At 38.0% G+C, this 18426-nt stretch overlaps 1 protein-coding gene across 1 annotated transcript; it reads right to left on the reverse strand.

Annotated features, from left to right (window-relative positions):
- Positions 1–5281: 5281 nt before the first annotated feature.
- On the reverse strand, positions 5282–16435 carry CRLS1 (cardiolipin synthase 1). Its single transcript, XM_015826726.1, has 7 exons — positions 16019–16435; positions 12146–12283; positions 11778–11907; positions 10227–10312; positions 8518–8586; positions 6818–6909; positions 5282–5690 (listed from the first exon to the last, which is right to left on the reverse strand). The coding sequence occupies exons 1-7, from the start codon at positions 16433–16435 to the stop codon at positions 5603–5605; spliced, it is 1020 nt and encodes a 339-aa protein (XP_015682212.1). The 3' UTR covers positions 5282–5602.
- Positions 16436–18426: the final 1991 nt, after the last annotated feature.

The following is an 18426-nucleotide window of genomic DNA, read 5'->3' on the forward strand; positions in this document are numbered from 1 at the left end:
AGCTTAATATGAGTACCAGACTGTTACAATGTTGGAGTGAGGAAGGTCATCCAAAGACATAAAAATACCACTTATGCTATGTATTTCATGGAACCCAAGAACTTTCATTCCTTCCCATCTTTCCCTATTAAGTGTCAGGCTGGATTTTATACTCATAACAACCTATTTCTGCTGTGGAAAGTGCCTCCTAGCCACATTTGCATAAATCCAACTATACTTCCTTGACTCCACAGAGGATGTGTTTTTGAGCAGTGACACCTAAGCATGCTGCCAAGGGAGGATGGGGTATCATTATGAAAATATTTGGCATCACGGCTTCCAAACTGAGGACAAAATGTTGAGCTTTTAACAGCTGAAAGAAGTTGTTTCTTTCACTTGGAAGTGTTACTGTTCCCATGCTCTGCCTATTTACTGTAAGTAGATAGTAGATCTTCCTTTTCCTCATCAGATCTGATCTGTTGTCAACAGTGTATTCTGTTTGCTGGGATCAGGATCCAAAATCCAAATTTAGGTCCATCCGAAGACCTGAGGATGCTGAATGCCACACGTTATAGGTGAAACCAGAAAGGAAACCCACAGAGAATGATTAATCGGATAGGTATATAGGTAGTCCTCAACTCACAAACATTTGTTTAGTGACCATTGGAAGGTACAACAGCACCGAAAAAAATGACATGAACATTTTTCACACAACCATTGCAGTATCCCTATGTCGGGTAAGCAACCTTGGCTCTTTTATGACTTGTGGACTTCAATACCCAGAATTCCTGAATCAGCCATGCTAACTCAAGAATTCTGGGAGTTGAAGTCCACAAGTCATAAAAGAGCCAAGGTTGCCTACCCGTGCCCTATGTTCAAGTGATCAACATTTGACACTTGGCAACTGGTTCACACTTATGACGGTTGCAGTGTCCTGGAGTCATGTGATCACCTTTTGCAACCTTCTGACAAACAAAACCAATGGGAAAGCCAGATTCACCTAACAACCGTGTTACTAACTTAAGTGCAGTGATTCACTTAAGAACTGTGGCAAGGTCATAAAATAGGGCAAAACCCACTTAACACATGTCTCATTCAGCATCGAAAATTTTGAGCTCAATTGTGGTCGTTAAGTCGAGGATTAGCTAAGCAACATCTGTCACTAGGGTGAACAGGAGTGTGTGTGAAATACATTTTAAATCCACAACAGGTAAATAACATTCAGAAGTGGCTCACATAGGCCTCCCTGATTCAGAATATGAGGATGGAAACTCAGATTTGCAAGATTTCGATATTACAGCCAATCTCACAAAAATGACTTTAGCCTTCCTATGGAGTTGATTTCCTGTTGGGGTTTATACCTAGTGGGGTTTACCACACCATATGGAAAACACAATCCTAAATATTCCACTGGAACAATAGAAGAAATTACACAGCTGCACTCTGACTTACACAATTATTATTACCTTCAGAAATATTTTTGAGGGAGAGGCCTGGAATTCTTAACACTACAAGATTCTCCAATATAAAAGCCATATTTTGGGGGGGGAAACTAGTCTTCCTTCTTGATTAATTTCAGTGTTTAAAAATAAATCTAATTATTTCCAGTGGGGATTACTATTAAAAGTGTATGAAGAACTGTAGAAAAAGGCATGATATCTGAACAGTCTGCTCAGGAAGCAGGCTCTGTTAAACTTCCAAATAAATATGTTTAGGTTTAAGCTGTAAGCATAATTTCTTTACCCAAATCACTTAAAAGTCAGAATGTTTATTTTCTCCAACAGATTTAATTTATGCATATGATCTCTGCCTTAACTTCCAGGATGAGCCCTAAACGTTGGGATTAATATTTTTTAAAAAATTCTGATTTTTTTTTAAAAAAAGAAAAAATAGCACTCCAGCTTTTGCCTTCCTTGTTTAAATTTGTTTTCTTAAACTCCAAATGAAATTATTTCATCTTCTTACTGAAGAGTAAGTGTTTATGCAAAGTTACTTTCAAACTAGAATGTATTATTTGTGGCATTTATTCAAAGATCAATTGTGTATCTTGCTATTTTCACTCAATTTATTTACTTTTATCAATGATAAAATATTAAATATTTTGCTACATACATTTATTCCTTGCACATTTTAGACATGAAGGAATCTTTCTGTTAAGTCTGAACGCTTTATAAGAAAATGTCAAAAGTTTAGAAATGTTAAGCATCACAATCTCTATACAATAAATGTGTATTCAGACAGGCCGATTTAACATCTTATTCTACCTGGATTATCCTAAAAAAATTGTAATTCATTTTTATAGAATAAGATTTTAAATATCAGACTATTTTCTCGTAGTTTCAAATATCTATTTGTTTCATTTGGCATGGAAAGTGTCATATCAATGAGAGTTGGAACAGATGATCAGATAGCTGACAGATAATTCTGGCATTAAAATGAAGAACCAAAATAAAAAATTTAGTTCCTAGGCAGCATAGAGTAATTAATTTTTCCGCATAGCCGCAATTTCAGCTGCTAGAAGACATCAGGTTGGAATAAAGAACATAGTGAACAACTGTGAACAAGCAAATAAACAGCGCCTCTGTTGGGAATTTTAATCAGCATATTTTAAACCAGTTTACACAACTTTTTCCTGACCAAGTGGCACTAATGCCATGCCAAGGAATACATCCCTAAAAGGACAGGGAACCAGGACGAAAAGTAAGTTTTATTGTCAGTCAAATCGATGTAAAATATGCATCAGAAATAGAAAAGATGCTTAAAATTGGAAATATCGTGTTTGTTATCATTTTAGAGGCCTGGCTAAAGAGACTAGCTTTAAATGCATAGGACAAGGCTGCCTCTTAAGAAGTGCACCCTTTGAAAAGTAAAGCATCTTTAAAAGGGCCTCTCTTGCAGATTTTAACATGAGAGTCAGGCACAAAGCCATTATGGCCTTAAATATTCATATTCTCTTATCAGCTTGATATGGACATCCTGTGATGTGGTCATTGTACATCTTTGAGCAACCTACCTAAACCTTTTGCACCCTGATTATGACAATGTGAGGGACACTATGGCAGCACCAGCCGCTGTCATGCTTGAACAGGGTTCACGCAACACAATTAGACACAGTGAAGTCATTTAAAGGATTTATTTTGAAAGTGCAAAGGCAACGACTGCAGACAAACATGCATAACTATTCATTTTCAAACTTCTTGCATATTGGCATTGGAAACATTTATGCTTATCTGGTTGAAGGAATATATTCTGTGGTTCTGTAGCATATCGCCTATTTTGTCTCGATAAAATAGGGGGAAAACTTTATAGACCGCAATACAATCAGATTGCAACAGCCTGATTTTGTATAAACTATCAAAAAATATTTTCAGCATATAAACTTTATAAAATTTAGATATATAAAATGTGTTTTAAAAATACTGTATAATGCATAGAATATCCCAACCATTCCGACTCTCGCCCTTCATTTCTACAGCAAAACCATTTGTACTGTGCTGTTTAATGCAATATTTTCACATTTATTTTCAGCTTAGTAGGTATTTTTATTTTCAGGCAATTGCTTACCACACGTGAAACATTATTTGTTTGCACGTCGTTAAGCATGTCTGATCCAATTCTGTAACATCTCAAACAGGTCGTTTAAAAAAAAAAAGCCTAAATTCTGCTATTGTGGAAACTGGAGCTAAATACAGGTAGTCTTCAACTTACAAGAGTTCACTTAATGACTATTTGAAGTTACAACAGCATTGAAAAGAAGTGACCTATGACCATTTTTCCACACTTATGACCATTGAAGCATCCTCATGGTCAAATGATTTACATTTGGATGCTTGACCCCGGGTTTACACTTACTACGGTTGCAGTGTCCCGGGGTCATGAGATCACCTTTTGCGACCTTCTGACAAGCAAAGTCAATGGGGAAAACCAGATTCACTCACAACAGTGCTACTAATTTAACAACAGCAGTGCTTCACTTAACAAATGTGGCAAGAAAAGTTGTAAAATTGGGCAAAACTCACTTCACAAATTTCTCACTTAGCAACATAAATTTTGGGCTCAGTTGGGGTCATAAGTTGAGGACTACCTGAATGCATAATTGTTATCCTTTGTTTTGATTCCTGTATTTAATCAAATGAGCAAAACATTAGAGTCACCTATACAGTGGCTTAAGACTTTTGTCCTTAACTTCCTATGCTTTAACAAATATCATACTTGATGTTTGCAGCTCTTAATCATTAACATGCAGATTTGCAAACTTTTTCTCACAGAAACCTCAACATCTTGTTCATGTCAGCCAGATCAAAGAAGGACCTTTCTTGTTTTACTTTTATTATCCATTTTCTTAGCTGTCTGGTATTATGGCAAAAGGTAGCTGTCAGATAATGGCACCTGCCCACCATACTGATGTACATTACATTACCATACATTAGTGCTTGCATAAAACTTTTCCAAACAATCCTGCAATACAGTATAAATTTATCCAAAGCCATAATATTTTCCCTTCTACTGACAAATAATGCCTTCGAAAAGTTGCTATAGTCTTAAAATAGACTCTGCTCACTCTTCAAATTGTATCTTTCATCTTTCCTACAGTCTTAAAATAGTTTGATAAACTGAGACAAAAGATTGCACATAAGATAGACCAACTTCCTCTATTAAGTTTCTTACACTTATGAAAATCGTTACAAAATGATATATGCACTCATTTTGTTATACTCCTTATAAACAGCCTGTAAAATAGGCCAGGACAATCTCCAGGGGCTGAGATTTTACAGTACAAGCAGAATTAGGAAACCACAATCAAATAATCTGTTTCATAGGACATCTGATTACTAAGTTTGTCACATAAGCTTTGCCCTTATTTCAACATTAACTATTCTGCTGGCCCAATTCAGAGAACATTTTTATCAGCAGCCTTGGAAAATCAACTATTTTGATTCTCTATTTTGCATCTGCATACTTGTATGTTTTATGTATTGGTCACCTTTCAAAACAATCTAACAAAACTATGTTAGCATATCACTGGAACAATTAAAGCAGCTCTTTCCTAAATAAAGTATGCCCCAATATTAGACTAAGAATGAAGTGACCCAAGTTTTATCTTAAAGGGCTATTGCAATCGTAATATTTAAACCAGAAGGGTTTATGAAGGGTTATAAAGATCATACTGTAGCTATATTCTGTAGAATTTACTGCCTGCTCTATTACATTTATCTATTGTAGTAATAGGCTGCATCATCGATTATACCGCATTTTAAATACACTAAAACTCAACTAAATTCTGCTTGTATTAATTATTTCATATTTCATATAACTGTTTCAATTGAGATACACCAAAGGAAACAGGCAAGTGACCCACACCAAGTGCAAATTTCTGGACAGCAATCAACAAAAAATATCAGACAATAATGTTTACATATATGTAAGTTCAGTACAGTAAAAAAAATATATTTTATTTGTAATAGATTGAAATAATACACTGAAAATTCTGCTTATTTACATGATCAAAACTTCATTTTCACACCGTGAAGGCATAGTTTCACTGAGGCAAAAGTATCATTCAGAGTCTCTGCATAAACTCCCCACAAATTGAATGAGAGGAGAACAGTCATTCTGCAAAACTTCATTTATCGTTTAGCACCTGAACTGTTTTTCGGCCATAATGATAGTAACTGTATGCAGATGCAGTTGTTGTGAAAGCTGTGATGCACCTTCGGGGAGAAAATGATTATTTTAGTTTCCAAGCAAAAAATGAGATAACGCCAAGTCTAAAAATCACTGCAACACAATTTTTAAAAACCTTTTTAAGCTAGGAAGAATCCTATTTGAGGTGGAACTGTTTTTGCTATGACAATTAAGATCTGATATATAAAGCTGAGCTACGTAAAATGCCTAGAAGTTCCAAAAAAATCCTACCTAAGCCAAAATATTTTTTAAAATCGACATTTGATACCATATGGCAGAAGAATGCCAAGGCGATGTGAGTTCTGCCTTAAATCAATCAAACTCTTTCTATAAGAACATAATTCAGTGAGCTTTTATGTTGCTAGGATTGTAATCCCACATATACTTACATTTTTATCTAAATCAACCTTAGAAAAGATACCTTGGAGTTGTAATTCTGTTCACCTTTTAGTTTGTGACCATCTAATTCAGACATGTCAAACTCGTGACGTCACATGACGTCGTGCAACATATCAGAGCTTTTTCGCCGTTGCCGGCAATGGGGTGGGCGCGGTTCTGGTATGATGAAACCGGCCCGCGGGCCGGCAGTTTAACAACCCTGATCTAATTTGACTCTAAAGTTGTTCAAATTCTTGAGTAAAAATTATATATTTCCTCATTTGCTGGGTTAAGCTGACTAAAGAATCCACTGGACTTCTGACCGTTATTATTTGTGAAATTTAGAAAAAATGTGACTTTTTTTTTAAGCTTCTGGAAACTTGGCACCACTGTATGGGTTCTGCCACCAACACACTGAACCTATACTTAGCCTGGCTATTTCACAAGGCAGGAAGAGCTGCGTATGTGTGTATGTCTGAATTGGAGAGGAAGTAGTGAAGAAGCAGGTGGAACTATCCTCCTTAAAATAAATCATCTCTGAATCCAGTACACCTAGACCCAATACTAACATGAGAACAGTGAAAGCATTAGCCATCAAATGTTGATGTGAACGCTGCTTTTTAAATAGGCCATTGCTGTGCTTGCTCCTATTTTTATTGTATGTTTCTTCTTGCTTTCATGAACTACCTTGAATCTCACGAGCTTTCATTGTACTCCTTACACTGCCTGTTTTTCCATTTATTAATAGTATAACAAAAATTATAACGTTACATACCATAAAGTCTGAAGATACACACTGTCCACATAATTGAAAACTGGAGCAGCTAAAGAAGCTGCTACTAAGATGAGCTGTACTACTGTGTTCACCTGGTAATAAATTAGATTAAAACTAAGGTCACATTATGAACTTTCCCAGAAAAAGTACTACACATACAATACATGCCCGCGATGCTCTTCCCTTTCAGTGTAAGCAATGTAATGTAAATCACAGAAATGGGAGTATGGAAGAGTAAACCAAATACATTAAAGATATAATACAGGAAAGAAAATACAACTTTTATCTAATTTACACCAGCAGAATTCATCTTTCTGTCTTTGCAAGTCACCATTGGTTGCCTTTACTTCCTTTTTGAGGATCCCATCAACTGATTCCACCCACAACTTTGTCTCTTTCTTTCTCTTTGCCCGTTCACTCTTCCTTTACATATTTGTTTTGCCATTCGGGCATCATTCTCTTTCAGTGAACAAACCACTTCCACATTTTCTCTCATTATGGACGTCATTCATTCTCTATTGTTCTCGTTCATATTCCATGTCCTCCACATCTGACTTGAGGCAGTAGATTACACGTAATCCTCATTTAGCAACCCAAACTAGGACTAGCAACTCTGTCAGTAAGTGGAATATCATGTGACCGTACCACTTAACAATGGCAGTTTCGGCAGTCCTGGCTGCCACTGTTAAGCAAATCTCATACAGTTATTAGGTGAAGACTGATCCCCGTTCAAGCCAATCCTGGTTGTGTCCCTCCCAGCCCCAATTTGTCCAAGGCAAAAGACACTTTCAGGGGATCACTGAGCCTGAAGAGGCCAACTCCTTTCTCCTGCCTGCCTTGTGGGAACAGCGCTGCCTCTGCTTCAACATCCCCCACCTGCCCTCATCTCTGTTCTTTTGGCTGCTCTGCTCTGCACAGTGCATAGTCCTCCACTTACAACCACAACTGAGCCCAAATTTTCTGTGGTTAAGCAAGACGGCTTTTAAGTGAGTCTTGCCCCACTTTATGAGCTTTCTTGCCACAATTGTTAAATGAATCGCTGCAGATGTTAATAACACGGTTGTTACGTCAGTTTGGCTCCCGTTGCCTTTGCTTGTCAGGTCGCCCAAAGTGATCACATGACCTCCCCCCGGGACGCTGCAAACATCATAAATATGAACCAGTTGCCGAGCATCCGAATTTTGATCACGTGACCATGGGGATGCTGCAGTGGTCATAAGTGTGAAAAATGGTTGTTAACTCACTCTTTTTAGTGCTGTTGTAACTTTGAACTGTCACTAAATGCACGGTTGTAAATCAAGGACTACCTGTATGGTTGAGATAAAGAGGCTACTGTATGCTGCCATCTACCTGCCACCCTTCCAGCAGAGCAGCCAAAAGGGCATAGATGTGAGGGGGGGGGGACAAAGAAAAGTGGGATATTACAACTGTTATAAATTTGTGATAGTTGCCAAGTGCCTGACTCTTGTTTGTGTAACTGCAGGGACACTGTGATAGAGGTAAGAGCAAGGACCAAATTGTAAGTCTATTTTTTCAGCACCATCATAATTTGAAACAGTCACTGGACAAATGATCATTAAATGAGGCCTACGTGTTTAAGTCATGAAAGACAATCATATTGCAGGATACAAAAAAAATGATGTTGTAAGGCAATATTCAGTTTGCCAAATGGACACAGCATGACATACTCTTGCTCTTACCTTGCTGATGAATGTTGGTTTTAACTGAGCAGTGACGTAGCATGGATTGAAATATCTACTTAATGTCTTCTGTGAGAAAGAAAAAAAAATAATCTTGCTTTTAATAAACATGGTGAAACAAAGCCTTTACTAAATTTATGAACTGATAAAACCGACCTGATGTTTTTAGCAACACAGCATATTTAATTCTACGTCTTTATGCTTATAATTAACAGTGCAAATTCTTCATGCGTACTGTATATCTGACTTACTCTGTAGGCAATCAGAGTATAAAAGGGGGTTGGGGTTTTCACAGCTTTAGGAAAGATAAGTCAAAATGGATTCGTGCTCAAATATTTAACCTGTTTTAGAACACTGTTGTCTCTGTGTTTAATTTTTTTAATATTATTTTATATTATATTTGTTTCTTTTATAAATAAGTCAAAGTGGTGAACATACCTAATACGCCTTCCTCCTCCTACTTTCCCCACAGAAATAACCCTGTGAGGTGCATTTTTCTGAGAGAGAGTGAAAATCTCCCATCTCTGTGGTGGGACTACAATTCACAGTCTTTTGGTTTTTAGGCCAGTGCCTTCACCACTACACCCAATTTTAAAGTACAAAATGAACGCATGAAGCCAGCAGACCTTAGTAGAGTCCCTATTCTTTATTTCAGCAACAAAACAAACAGGAAAAATTATCTGATAATTTTAATGGTGCAATCCTTGGGCGCTATAGAAGGCTGCCTATGCCTTAGGCTTCGACTGTCTACATCCGCTTTACAGGGAAGATGGCTTACAAGAAATTAAATTAAGGAAACAAATGGGACTAAAGAAACATAGGATCTACAGGAGAAGATCTGCGATTATTTCAATAATATTTTGGTTTAATTCAGTAGGGTAACTGGGATGACAATACCTCTTTAAAAGGTTGTTTTCAGGAACAACATGGAAGTAAGGGAAGTGGTCAAACAGACATTCTGAGAGAAAAGTTTAGGAATAGAAACAGAAATGATGTCATTTTAGTGGGAAAGTAGGAGACTCTTCTGCAGCTGAGAATGAGATGCTGGGCAAGAAAAGGGCACAGGAAGATAGATGGTGAAAAGATGAGATCAGAGTGGACAAGCTGACAATTCTGAAGCTTGAACAAGATTATGAAAATGAAAAGGAAACTTGGAGTCATTTAACAAGTAGAGCATAGCAAGATATAGTAATGAAGAAAGATATAGTAATGAAGAAATAGTGAAGAATCAAAGAAAATTGTCATTCTGATGGACAAAAATTATGTATGGTCTTTAATTTTTTTTACTGAAAAGGTCAGAGAGAGTATTTTTATAATTTTGTAAACACTCAAGTGGAAGGCTGGGAAAATATTATAAGGAAATTAGCACACACAGTTCAAGACTTTTAGCCCAAGGGGAATTTGGGGAGTCACACTTCTATCTGAAAGGCAGAAGATAAGGGAAGCATTCAAAGAAAGATCTGTCATGGACAGAAATACAAACAACAAGAGAGGAAGAGAGAGACCAAATAAGGAATCCCTTTCACTCGCTAATTCTTTGTGACAAAAAAAACAACCCACTATTTCTATCACTGTCTGTGTAGAAAAAAATAAGTCCGATTCCTATTTTAGCAAGCCTGCATTTGGGAACAATTTTTACATATGCTGTTTATCCTATGATTGCTTTGATTTCCTATCAAACGCATATTAACACATGGCAGGATACTTACCGGTGGAGGAAGAGTTTTGTATCGAACATAGAAAACAGCAGCAATTAATGTAATGTCCCTTAGAATTATCATTGATGTAAGAGGAACTGAAAAACAAACAGTGAAAGTCTTCTTAAATCTATCTAAAGTTCACTCCTGACTCTGGTAGTCCCTGCAGTTTTCTTGGCAACATTTTCAGAAACAGTTTGTCATTGCCTTCTTTCTAGGGCTAAGAACAAGTGGCCAAAGATCACCCAGATGGCTTTGTGCCTAAGATGACACTTCAACTCACAGTCTGCAGATTTCTAGCCTGGTTCCTCAACTGTTGCACCAAACTGGCTGTCAGATTGAGGCTACATAAAAATAATTCCAATTTACAGCATATGGATTGCTGCAAAAGACTGATTAGTAGACAGTCTAAATCAGTGTTATTTAATTCTATTGTCTACCTCAGGGGTCCCCAACCCCTGGTCTGTGGACCAGTATCAGGACGCAGCATGACAGCAACCAGTCCACGCAAACAAGCAAAGCCCCATCTGCGGGATGCAGGGAGTACATGAAACCATGCCCTTTCCGGTCCGTGGAAAAACCTCTCTCCACATAACCGGTCCCTGGTGCCCAAAAGGTTGGGGACCTCTGGTCTACCAACTCATTACCACAAACACAACACAGATAAATTACAGTGGTTGCTGTAACTGAACAATGCATTTAGTTTCTGGCCTGGGCAAAAGCAGCATACATCTACAGCACTTGGCTGCCTCTTCTCTTTCCCTAACCTAAACCTGGGTAAAAGGGAACAAAATACACAAGATCTATTACTGTTTGCTATCTATCGTTTTTCTAACCTTAATCTGCCTTCAAAGGAGAACATATAGCTCAAAATAAATCACAATGTAATGCAGATGAAAATGCTATATAATCTCTTCTGACTGTATCAACCACCACTTTAGAATTACAACATTATTTAAACTTCAGCAATTTATTTTAGATAATAAAATGAAATCAGGAAAATTACTTCAATGAACAACATGGACATACAGGATATATCAGAAATAAAGCCCTATAATTCATTAACTATACAACGTATATTACATGAAATGTTCTAATTGGATGCCATTTTTTTTCAAATGCTTCCTTACTCATTTTATACATTATTTTTGAGCATCACTAAATATGGTAACATTTTGTCTCAATTTTTTTTAATAAAATTGGCCCATGGGGCCTGATTGTTGGTACTCCCTATGTATTGCATTTTTTCCATTGGATTTGTTTAGACCAGGGGTCTTCAAACTTGGCCCTTTTATGACTTGTGGACTTCAACTCCCAGAATTCCTCAGCTAGGCACGCTGGCTGAGGAATTCTGGGAGTTGAAACCCGCAAGTCATAAAAGGGCCAAGTTTGAAGACCCCTGGTTTAGACTATTATATGAAGGTTGAATACTATGGTATCAACATACTGAGGTATTGAACTGTGCCAATAAACTGAAAGAGATTTGCTTCTAATATTTAACAATTCATTATTTCTAGATCATTCAACAAGAAGAATCATTTAAAAGACAGTTTCTTTGCTTACCTGGAATAAGATTTGCACAAGTCAGGCTAATATATAGGATACTGATAAGGATTTTATCAGCCAGAGGGTCCAAGGCACTTCCCAAGGCAGATTTCTGATTGGCCCAGTTTCGTGCAATAAAGCCGTCCAACTGAAAATGCAAGTTAGACAAACAGCATGGGAAAGAAACCAAACATTTACATTTCTGTCAGATTTATATCCCATCTTTTTTTTCTCCAAGAGCTCCTGATAATACACGTAGCACTAGCTAATTATAAAATCATATTCAAGCACTACAGATCTGAATTTGAAAATATTTCTGAACTCACTTTTAAAGAAAAAAAAAGTCTCGTTTCCATAAAACATTGTAAAATATATAAAGGACTTACCAGATCTGTTATTCCAGCCAGGGCAAACACCCCCAGTGCTATATTAAAATCTTCTTCAATAATCAAATAGCCCAAAATAGGGGCCAAACCAATCCTTGCCACTGAAAGTAGATTAGGGATAGTCCAAGGGTTTTCATACTAGAACAACAACAAAAAAAGCATAGAAAAAATATATTACAAAACAAATATAAATAATCTGAATATAATGTACTTTGATATTATGGAAGGTAAGAGGCAAATTCTGCATGTTTGATGTGTTTAATTGCTGCATTGGAATGTATGTATCTTTTCTAAGAATTTTCTTAACTACTAACTTCCAAAAAGAAGGCTCCGTTTCTGGATAACCAGCTATTCCTATCTCTCCTATTCAAGCGCTGCAGGGACCAACTTCCACTCTATAAGCAACAAAAATGGGCCATGACACCGACCAAATGAAAAGGGTTGATTTGTTTTTGAATTGTTGCAAATCTTTTGGGGATTCTTACATCAAGGTAAAAATTCTTCTTCTGAACAGCAAATGAACTGATTATCAGATTATTAAAAGGAAACAGCTACACAGATATCAACTCCTCTGAAAAATGTTCAGAACAAAGCAGGACAGGGATCTCCTTGGGATGGATATGTCTACTTCCCAAAAAAAAAAAACCCCTTCTCATGTCTATTCCAGTGAGATTCTTTTGTGGTTAGTAATCTAAAAGGATCTTGGCTTCCTAACCTTCTGCTTTTAACATATTGGCTAGAGACCATGTTTCCTCCACCCACATCAATTCTGAGCTTATGATACTGTAGATAAGAAGACACTTATGTCCACCAGTCCTAAATTTTTAGGTTACCAACAATCACAAGCTATCTTGTCATATAACTCAACTCAATTGTGATAAAAAAAAAGAATCCACAATGGTACCACCTCTTCATTGAACATTTTTGTGACTAATTATTTGCAGTATTTCTTTTTTATCAGTCACTGATTTCTTGAAACAACAGTTTTCATGCGACCATTTTCCCAACAATTATAACATCCTTTCCCTGAAAGTTTTGTGGGTTTTTTGACTTTTCACCACAAATGGTACTTCACTGTTTGTATCCAGCACCGAAGGATTTATCTCAAACCTGCCATATTTTTGAAGGCAACTCCTCTCTGATCCCATTATTGCATTTGGCTGCTATCTTTCTTTCATCTTTAGCTCAAAGAGAAACAGAAAATAAAATTGAGCCAAATTCTATTATTTCCTCCAGGTTATATATCTTGGCTCCTTCTAATCCACGGGTGTCAAACTCGCAACGTTTCATGACTCTTTTTGCATTGCCGGCAATGGGGTGGGCGTGGCTTCGGTATGATGAAACCAGCCCACGGGGCCGGCAGTTTGACACCCCTACATTTCTTTAACAAGTACCAAAGCCACATAAAATTTCCTGAAATTCTCCTGAAATAACCAGGTCCCATTTTAGACATTTAAATATTCAGGGTTTTTCAAGACACTATATAAAGGAGCTTCTTCCCTATCGGTCCCTTTTCAATCAAACTTTAAACAAGCTTTGAACAAATTTGAACTTCGAACAAATTCTCCTGAGTTCCATTTTTAGCAACTCACTCAACAATTGACAGAAGGATGTAGGGATCTTCCTCAGGCATATATAAGCTAAACTCCTTAGGAATTACTGTCTTTCAAACAAACTGTAAGCTGCAAAACTTCAGTTCCTTGTTGACATTAAACCTCTTACATTAGGGGTCTTCAAACCTGGCCCTTTTATGACTTGTGGACTTCAACTCCCAGAATTCCTCAGCCAGCTGGTCATAAAAATCTTAGGGTTATAAATGGATGGATGGATGAATGAATGAATGAATAAATAAATGAATGAATATGTGTTTTTGTGTGTGTGTATTTTATTTTAAAAATTGTATTAAAGTTCCTCAAAAATAATAATGATTTAACATATTAAATAATGATTTTACATATTAAATAAAGATTTTACATATAAAATAAAGTTTAAAAGTCATCCCACCAACGTTTGAAATATGGTTCTCACATGCACAAAAGCCTTTGAGTCATCAGACATTGGATATTTATGATTAAAAACAAAAAGTAAGATTTTCTTATGGAATGCTAGATCTTATATGCTTCATTTCCAGTAATATATTCATTAATATATCTAAGAATGTTACACAATATCATATCCTATGCATATTTAGCCATTCTTAGTACGTTGCTGGCAGAACATATATTCAAATGGTATGCTAATATAATAAAGAGGGTAGAAAATAAGTTGCCATTTATAAGGATAATCATATAAGATGCCAGCAGAGTACTGAAAAGCAAATTGTATCAAATAGTTATGAAGCTCACATTTATACAAACTTTAGCCAGCAAGTCCAACATATAACAGAAACACTGACTCTCATATCAACTCTTTCAATCTAATGGACTATTTCTTTCTACAGTACTACAGTAGCTATCCCAAAATAACCTATTGAAAAAAAAATATATTTCTTTTGATGTCAGTCCATGTAATAATTGCAAATAACTGTTAACCTTGGACGAGTACATGTTTTGTCCCCCAGAGAAGGCAATCCTGAATTTCAGAGGGTTCCCTTGCTAAAATTCATCATTAACTGGTGACTGCAGATTTTATCTGCTTAGTAAAAACATACTATATTCACCAAAGCACAATATGTCTGTCAATATATCCAGCTGTTTGAAACAACAAGCTCTCATTGGAACCAACTGATTTTCATAACTACAAAAAAAAGTTGTCTATGGAGATTCACAATCATCCAGGTCTTGGTTGTCTTAAAGTGCTTTTCCAAAATGCAACTAGACTTTGGGGGTTTTTTTCCTTGAAAAGAAAAAAAAAACCAAGAAAGTCCAGTTGCCTTTTCAAAAAACGCTTTTGGTACAAAAAAAGTTGCAATAATAATTTGAAATGAACACATACTGGTCTTACATGCTATTTCTGAAGCTAGAAAAATTGCAACATATGTGTTAATAGAAGTTCTTAGCAGTCCCACATCTCCCAAAGTCAAGCATCAAGTCATACCCAGAAAACCAGAGTCATGTGGATGTATATAGTATTGTTTTTTTCAGCATGGTAATTAAATGCAGCAAATGCAGCAAAACCACGAGAACAATTTCACACACCAGCGCAACCACAAACCTGGTAAGTGTTGGAAGTACAGGTAGTCCTCAACTTACAACCACAACTGAGCCCAGAATTTATGTTGCTAAGCGAGACATCTGTTAAGTGAGTTTTGTCCCATTTTACGACTTTTCTTGCCACATTTGTTAAGTGAATCACTGCAGTTGTTAAATTAGTAACGTGGCTGTTAAATGAATCTGGCTTCCCCACTGACTTTCCTTGTCAGCTCGTAAAAGATGGTCACATGAGCCCAGAACACTGCAACCCTCAAGTAAGTCAGTTGTTAAGCATCCAAATGTAAATCCCGTGACCATGAGGATGCTGCAACAGTCATAAGTGTGAAAAATGGTCCTAAGTCACTTTTTTCCAGTGCCCTTGTAACTTCGGTCACTCAACCAATTGTTGGAAGTCGAGGACTACCTGTAGTTAAAATGTGCACATCAAAGGGCCAGGAGACATCCTCCCTAAGGAGAAAAATCACTTTCCTTCTTTAGGGATGACACGTAAAAGGCGAGTTTACTTTTCATGAAACCATTGTAGTACTGTTTCCAGGAGGCATCGCTTTGGACTGCAAATAGTCGCTCAGGCTTATTTACACGCGCACGTGGCAGCCAAGGCTAGCTTTCTACGTCGCAGAACTTTTTAAGAAGTATTTTACGGAGGCGCTACCTAAAGCCTTACAGCCTGGACTTATGTCGACCAAGGGGGAAGGAACCGCCTGCCCCTGCCCGCCCCTACCAGTTCAGCGTATCCGCGGCGCTCTGTTTTTCCAGCATCGGGTCGTTCCGAGGACTCCGCCGCGCGCCGGGTGGCGTCCTCGCAGCCGGCGCGCGAGCAGTGAGGCTGCCCAGGTCCGCCGGAGGAGCAACCGAAAGGGGGCGCCCAAGACGCAGTGCCTAGATGCTTGGGGCTGGGAGGGCGCACGCGCAGTAGCAGACGTCGCCCCGTGCCCGGGGAAGACGTGGGGTGGCATTCCGCGAGGCTGCTCGAGGAGGCCGCGAGCCTAGCTGGAGGGCCGCTCCAGCGCTCGCCACCTCTTCGGCTCCTCGCGGCGGCGGCTGCTACGGTGGCCCCCAAACACCGTCCCGGGCTCGCGCTCCGCAGAAGGCCCCACCCCCAAGCGCTGCCTTTGACCAACCAAGCCGCGGTCAGCATGGCTTGGTTGGGGCTGGGGGTGGGGGGGGAGGGAAGAGACCTTTCTACCAACGAAGAGGAGGAGGAGGGGCAGAATTGAAACATGCCCCTCCCCTCCTGCTCTCCCCCCGCCGCTGGCCGTCCCCCTCTTCCATTCAACCGCGCTTCCGCACCTTCTACCTTACGGTCCAGCCGGGACGCGGTTTTTACGACGCCTCCGCTGCTCTTTACGGCAAGAGGCACCCCGCTTATTAAAGGAACAGGCAGCGCTGCTGGCGAGGATCGAATGATGATTCCTGCGGGGTGTGCAGTAATAATCTCTTATCTGAGTACCTGGAATTTCTACCCATAGTGCGTTTAGTATAGAAGTGAAAGTTCAAACTAGAAGGCTCTTTTTTTAAAAAAAAACAAACCACATTATAATTATTATAATTATAATATGATTGTAATTATAACCGAGAACCAGTTTGGTGTACCAATTTGATGTACTGGTTAAAAACCCCAGGCTAGAAACCGAGAGACGTGAGTTACAGGCACAAACGTGAGTTTTAGGCACAATGTCAGCTGGGTGACTTTGGGCCGGTGGGAAATCTTGCCAAAAAAATCCTGCAGAAATTAGTTCAGGCCATCGCCAGGAGTCAAAAACTGACTTGAAGGCACAGAAAATAAAATAATTTGGAAGTAGAACAGCCCCTTTGCAAGCACAGCATGTCAAGAAACCGGGACAGCCATAGCTGGTCTCCAAAAACTTAAGGATCAGGCTCGATTAACTAATTTTTAGGGGAGACCGCTAAAAAAAATCCTGGGGCTGTAGGCTAAAACCAACATCGAAGCCAAGGCAACTGTGCTGAATATACTAGCGTAGGTGCTTCATAAAGTTGATGGACATCGAGTTGGACCCAAAGGGACATAATAAAACTGCACGAATGCAATCTGAATTAAAATTCTATTGCATGGAGAAGATGCAGGCAGCATGTAAGCCAGATGATGACGGCTGAAAAAGTGGGTGGGTGGGTGGAAAGGGCGTCTTGTTTTAAAATACCTACTATCAGCACAGTATCAGTAGGAAAGATCCATTTTGTATCTAAAGATTGGCACTAGGGAAAAAACAAAACCACAAATTAAATTACTATTCTCCCTGGGGTATGTTTAATTTAGGTAATTGTTTTTTAAGAGCTGGTAGAAAAATAGCCAAGTATAGATCAAATAAATTGACAGAGGTCCAAAACAGATAACTTAGTATTTTCTCAATTCCTTTTCCACAATTATATATATAAGGTAGAATCTGGACTACTGCAAAATATGTAGCAGTGTTGCGTAGCGGCAATCTTGGAGCTACAGTAGTGGGCAAAATTGTGGAAACCTTTTGGGAAAAGTGTACAGTAGAAATGCCACCTTTGATTAAGTTTCCACCAATTTTTCTTCTAATTTCTTTATAACTGTAGCCTTGTTCACTTAATAATACTATTTTACATCGCTTTCTGGGCAACCAGTCAACTCTTTGCACCGTTACTTTAATTTTATTACGTTTTACAAGCTCACTAAATGAAAGAGAAAAAAAACAACCATCTTGATACTGATCACATAACACACTGAAAAATGTCCTCTCAGCTTCAATACATAACATCAATAACTGAATCCTACTGTGATCTGATTGGCTCATTGCCAAAACAAGATGACACTTGTTTGGCTCTCTAAACACTCATGCTCATTGGCTACAATCAGATGAAGGAAAGCTACCTGATATCAACCTAAACAAGTTGTGTTTCCTTTTTCTGGTTATTTTCTGGTTACAGTACAGATAATTGAACAAACTATGTTGCATTACATTCTTGATTAAATTATCTTTCCATTGATATATAATTTTATGGTACTACTCCAAAAAAAAGTGGTGTTATTAGCCATCAAACCTCAAAAATACACTTTTCCCAAAAGCTTTCCACAATTTTGGCCACTACTGTATGTAAAGCTAGGATAGAATACCAGTTTTGTAGCCCTCAAACAATCACATT

Source organism: Protobothrops mucrosquamatus, unplaced genomic scaffold, assembly GCF_001527695.2.
Source record: "Protobothrops mucrosquamatus isolate PMUCROS unplaced genomic scaffold, P.Mucros_1.0 scaffold3259, whole genome shotgun sequence".
NCBI classification, from domain to species: Eukaryota; Metazoa; Chordata; class Lepidosauria; order Squamata; family Viperidae; genus Protobothrops; species Protobothrops mucrosquamatus.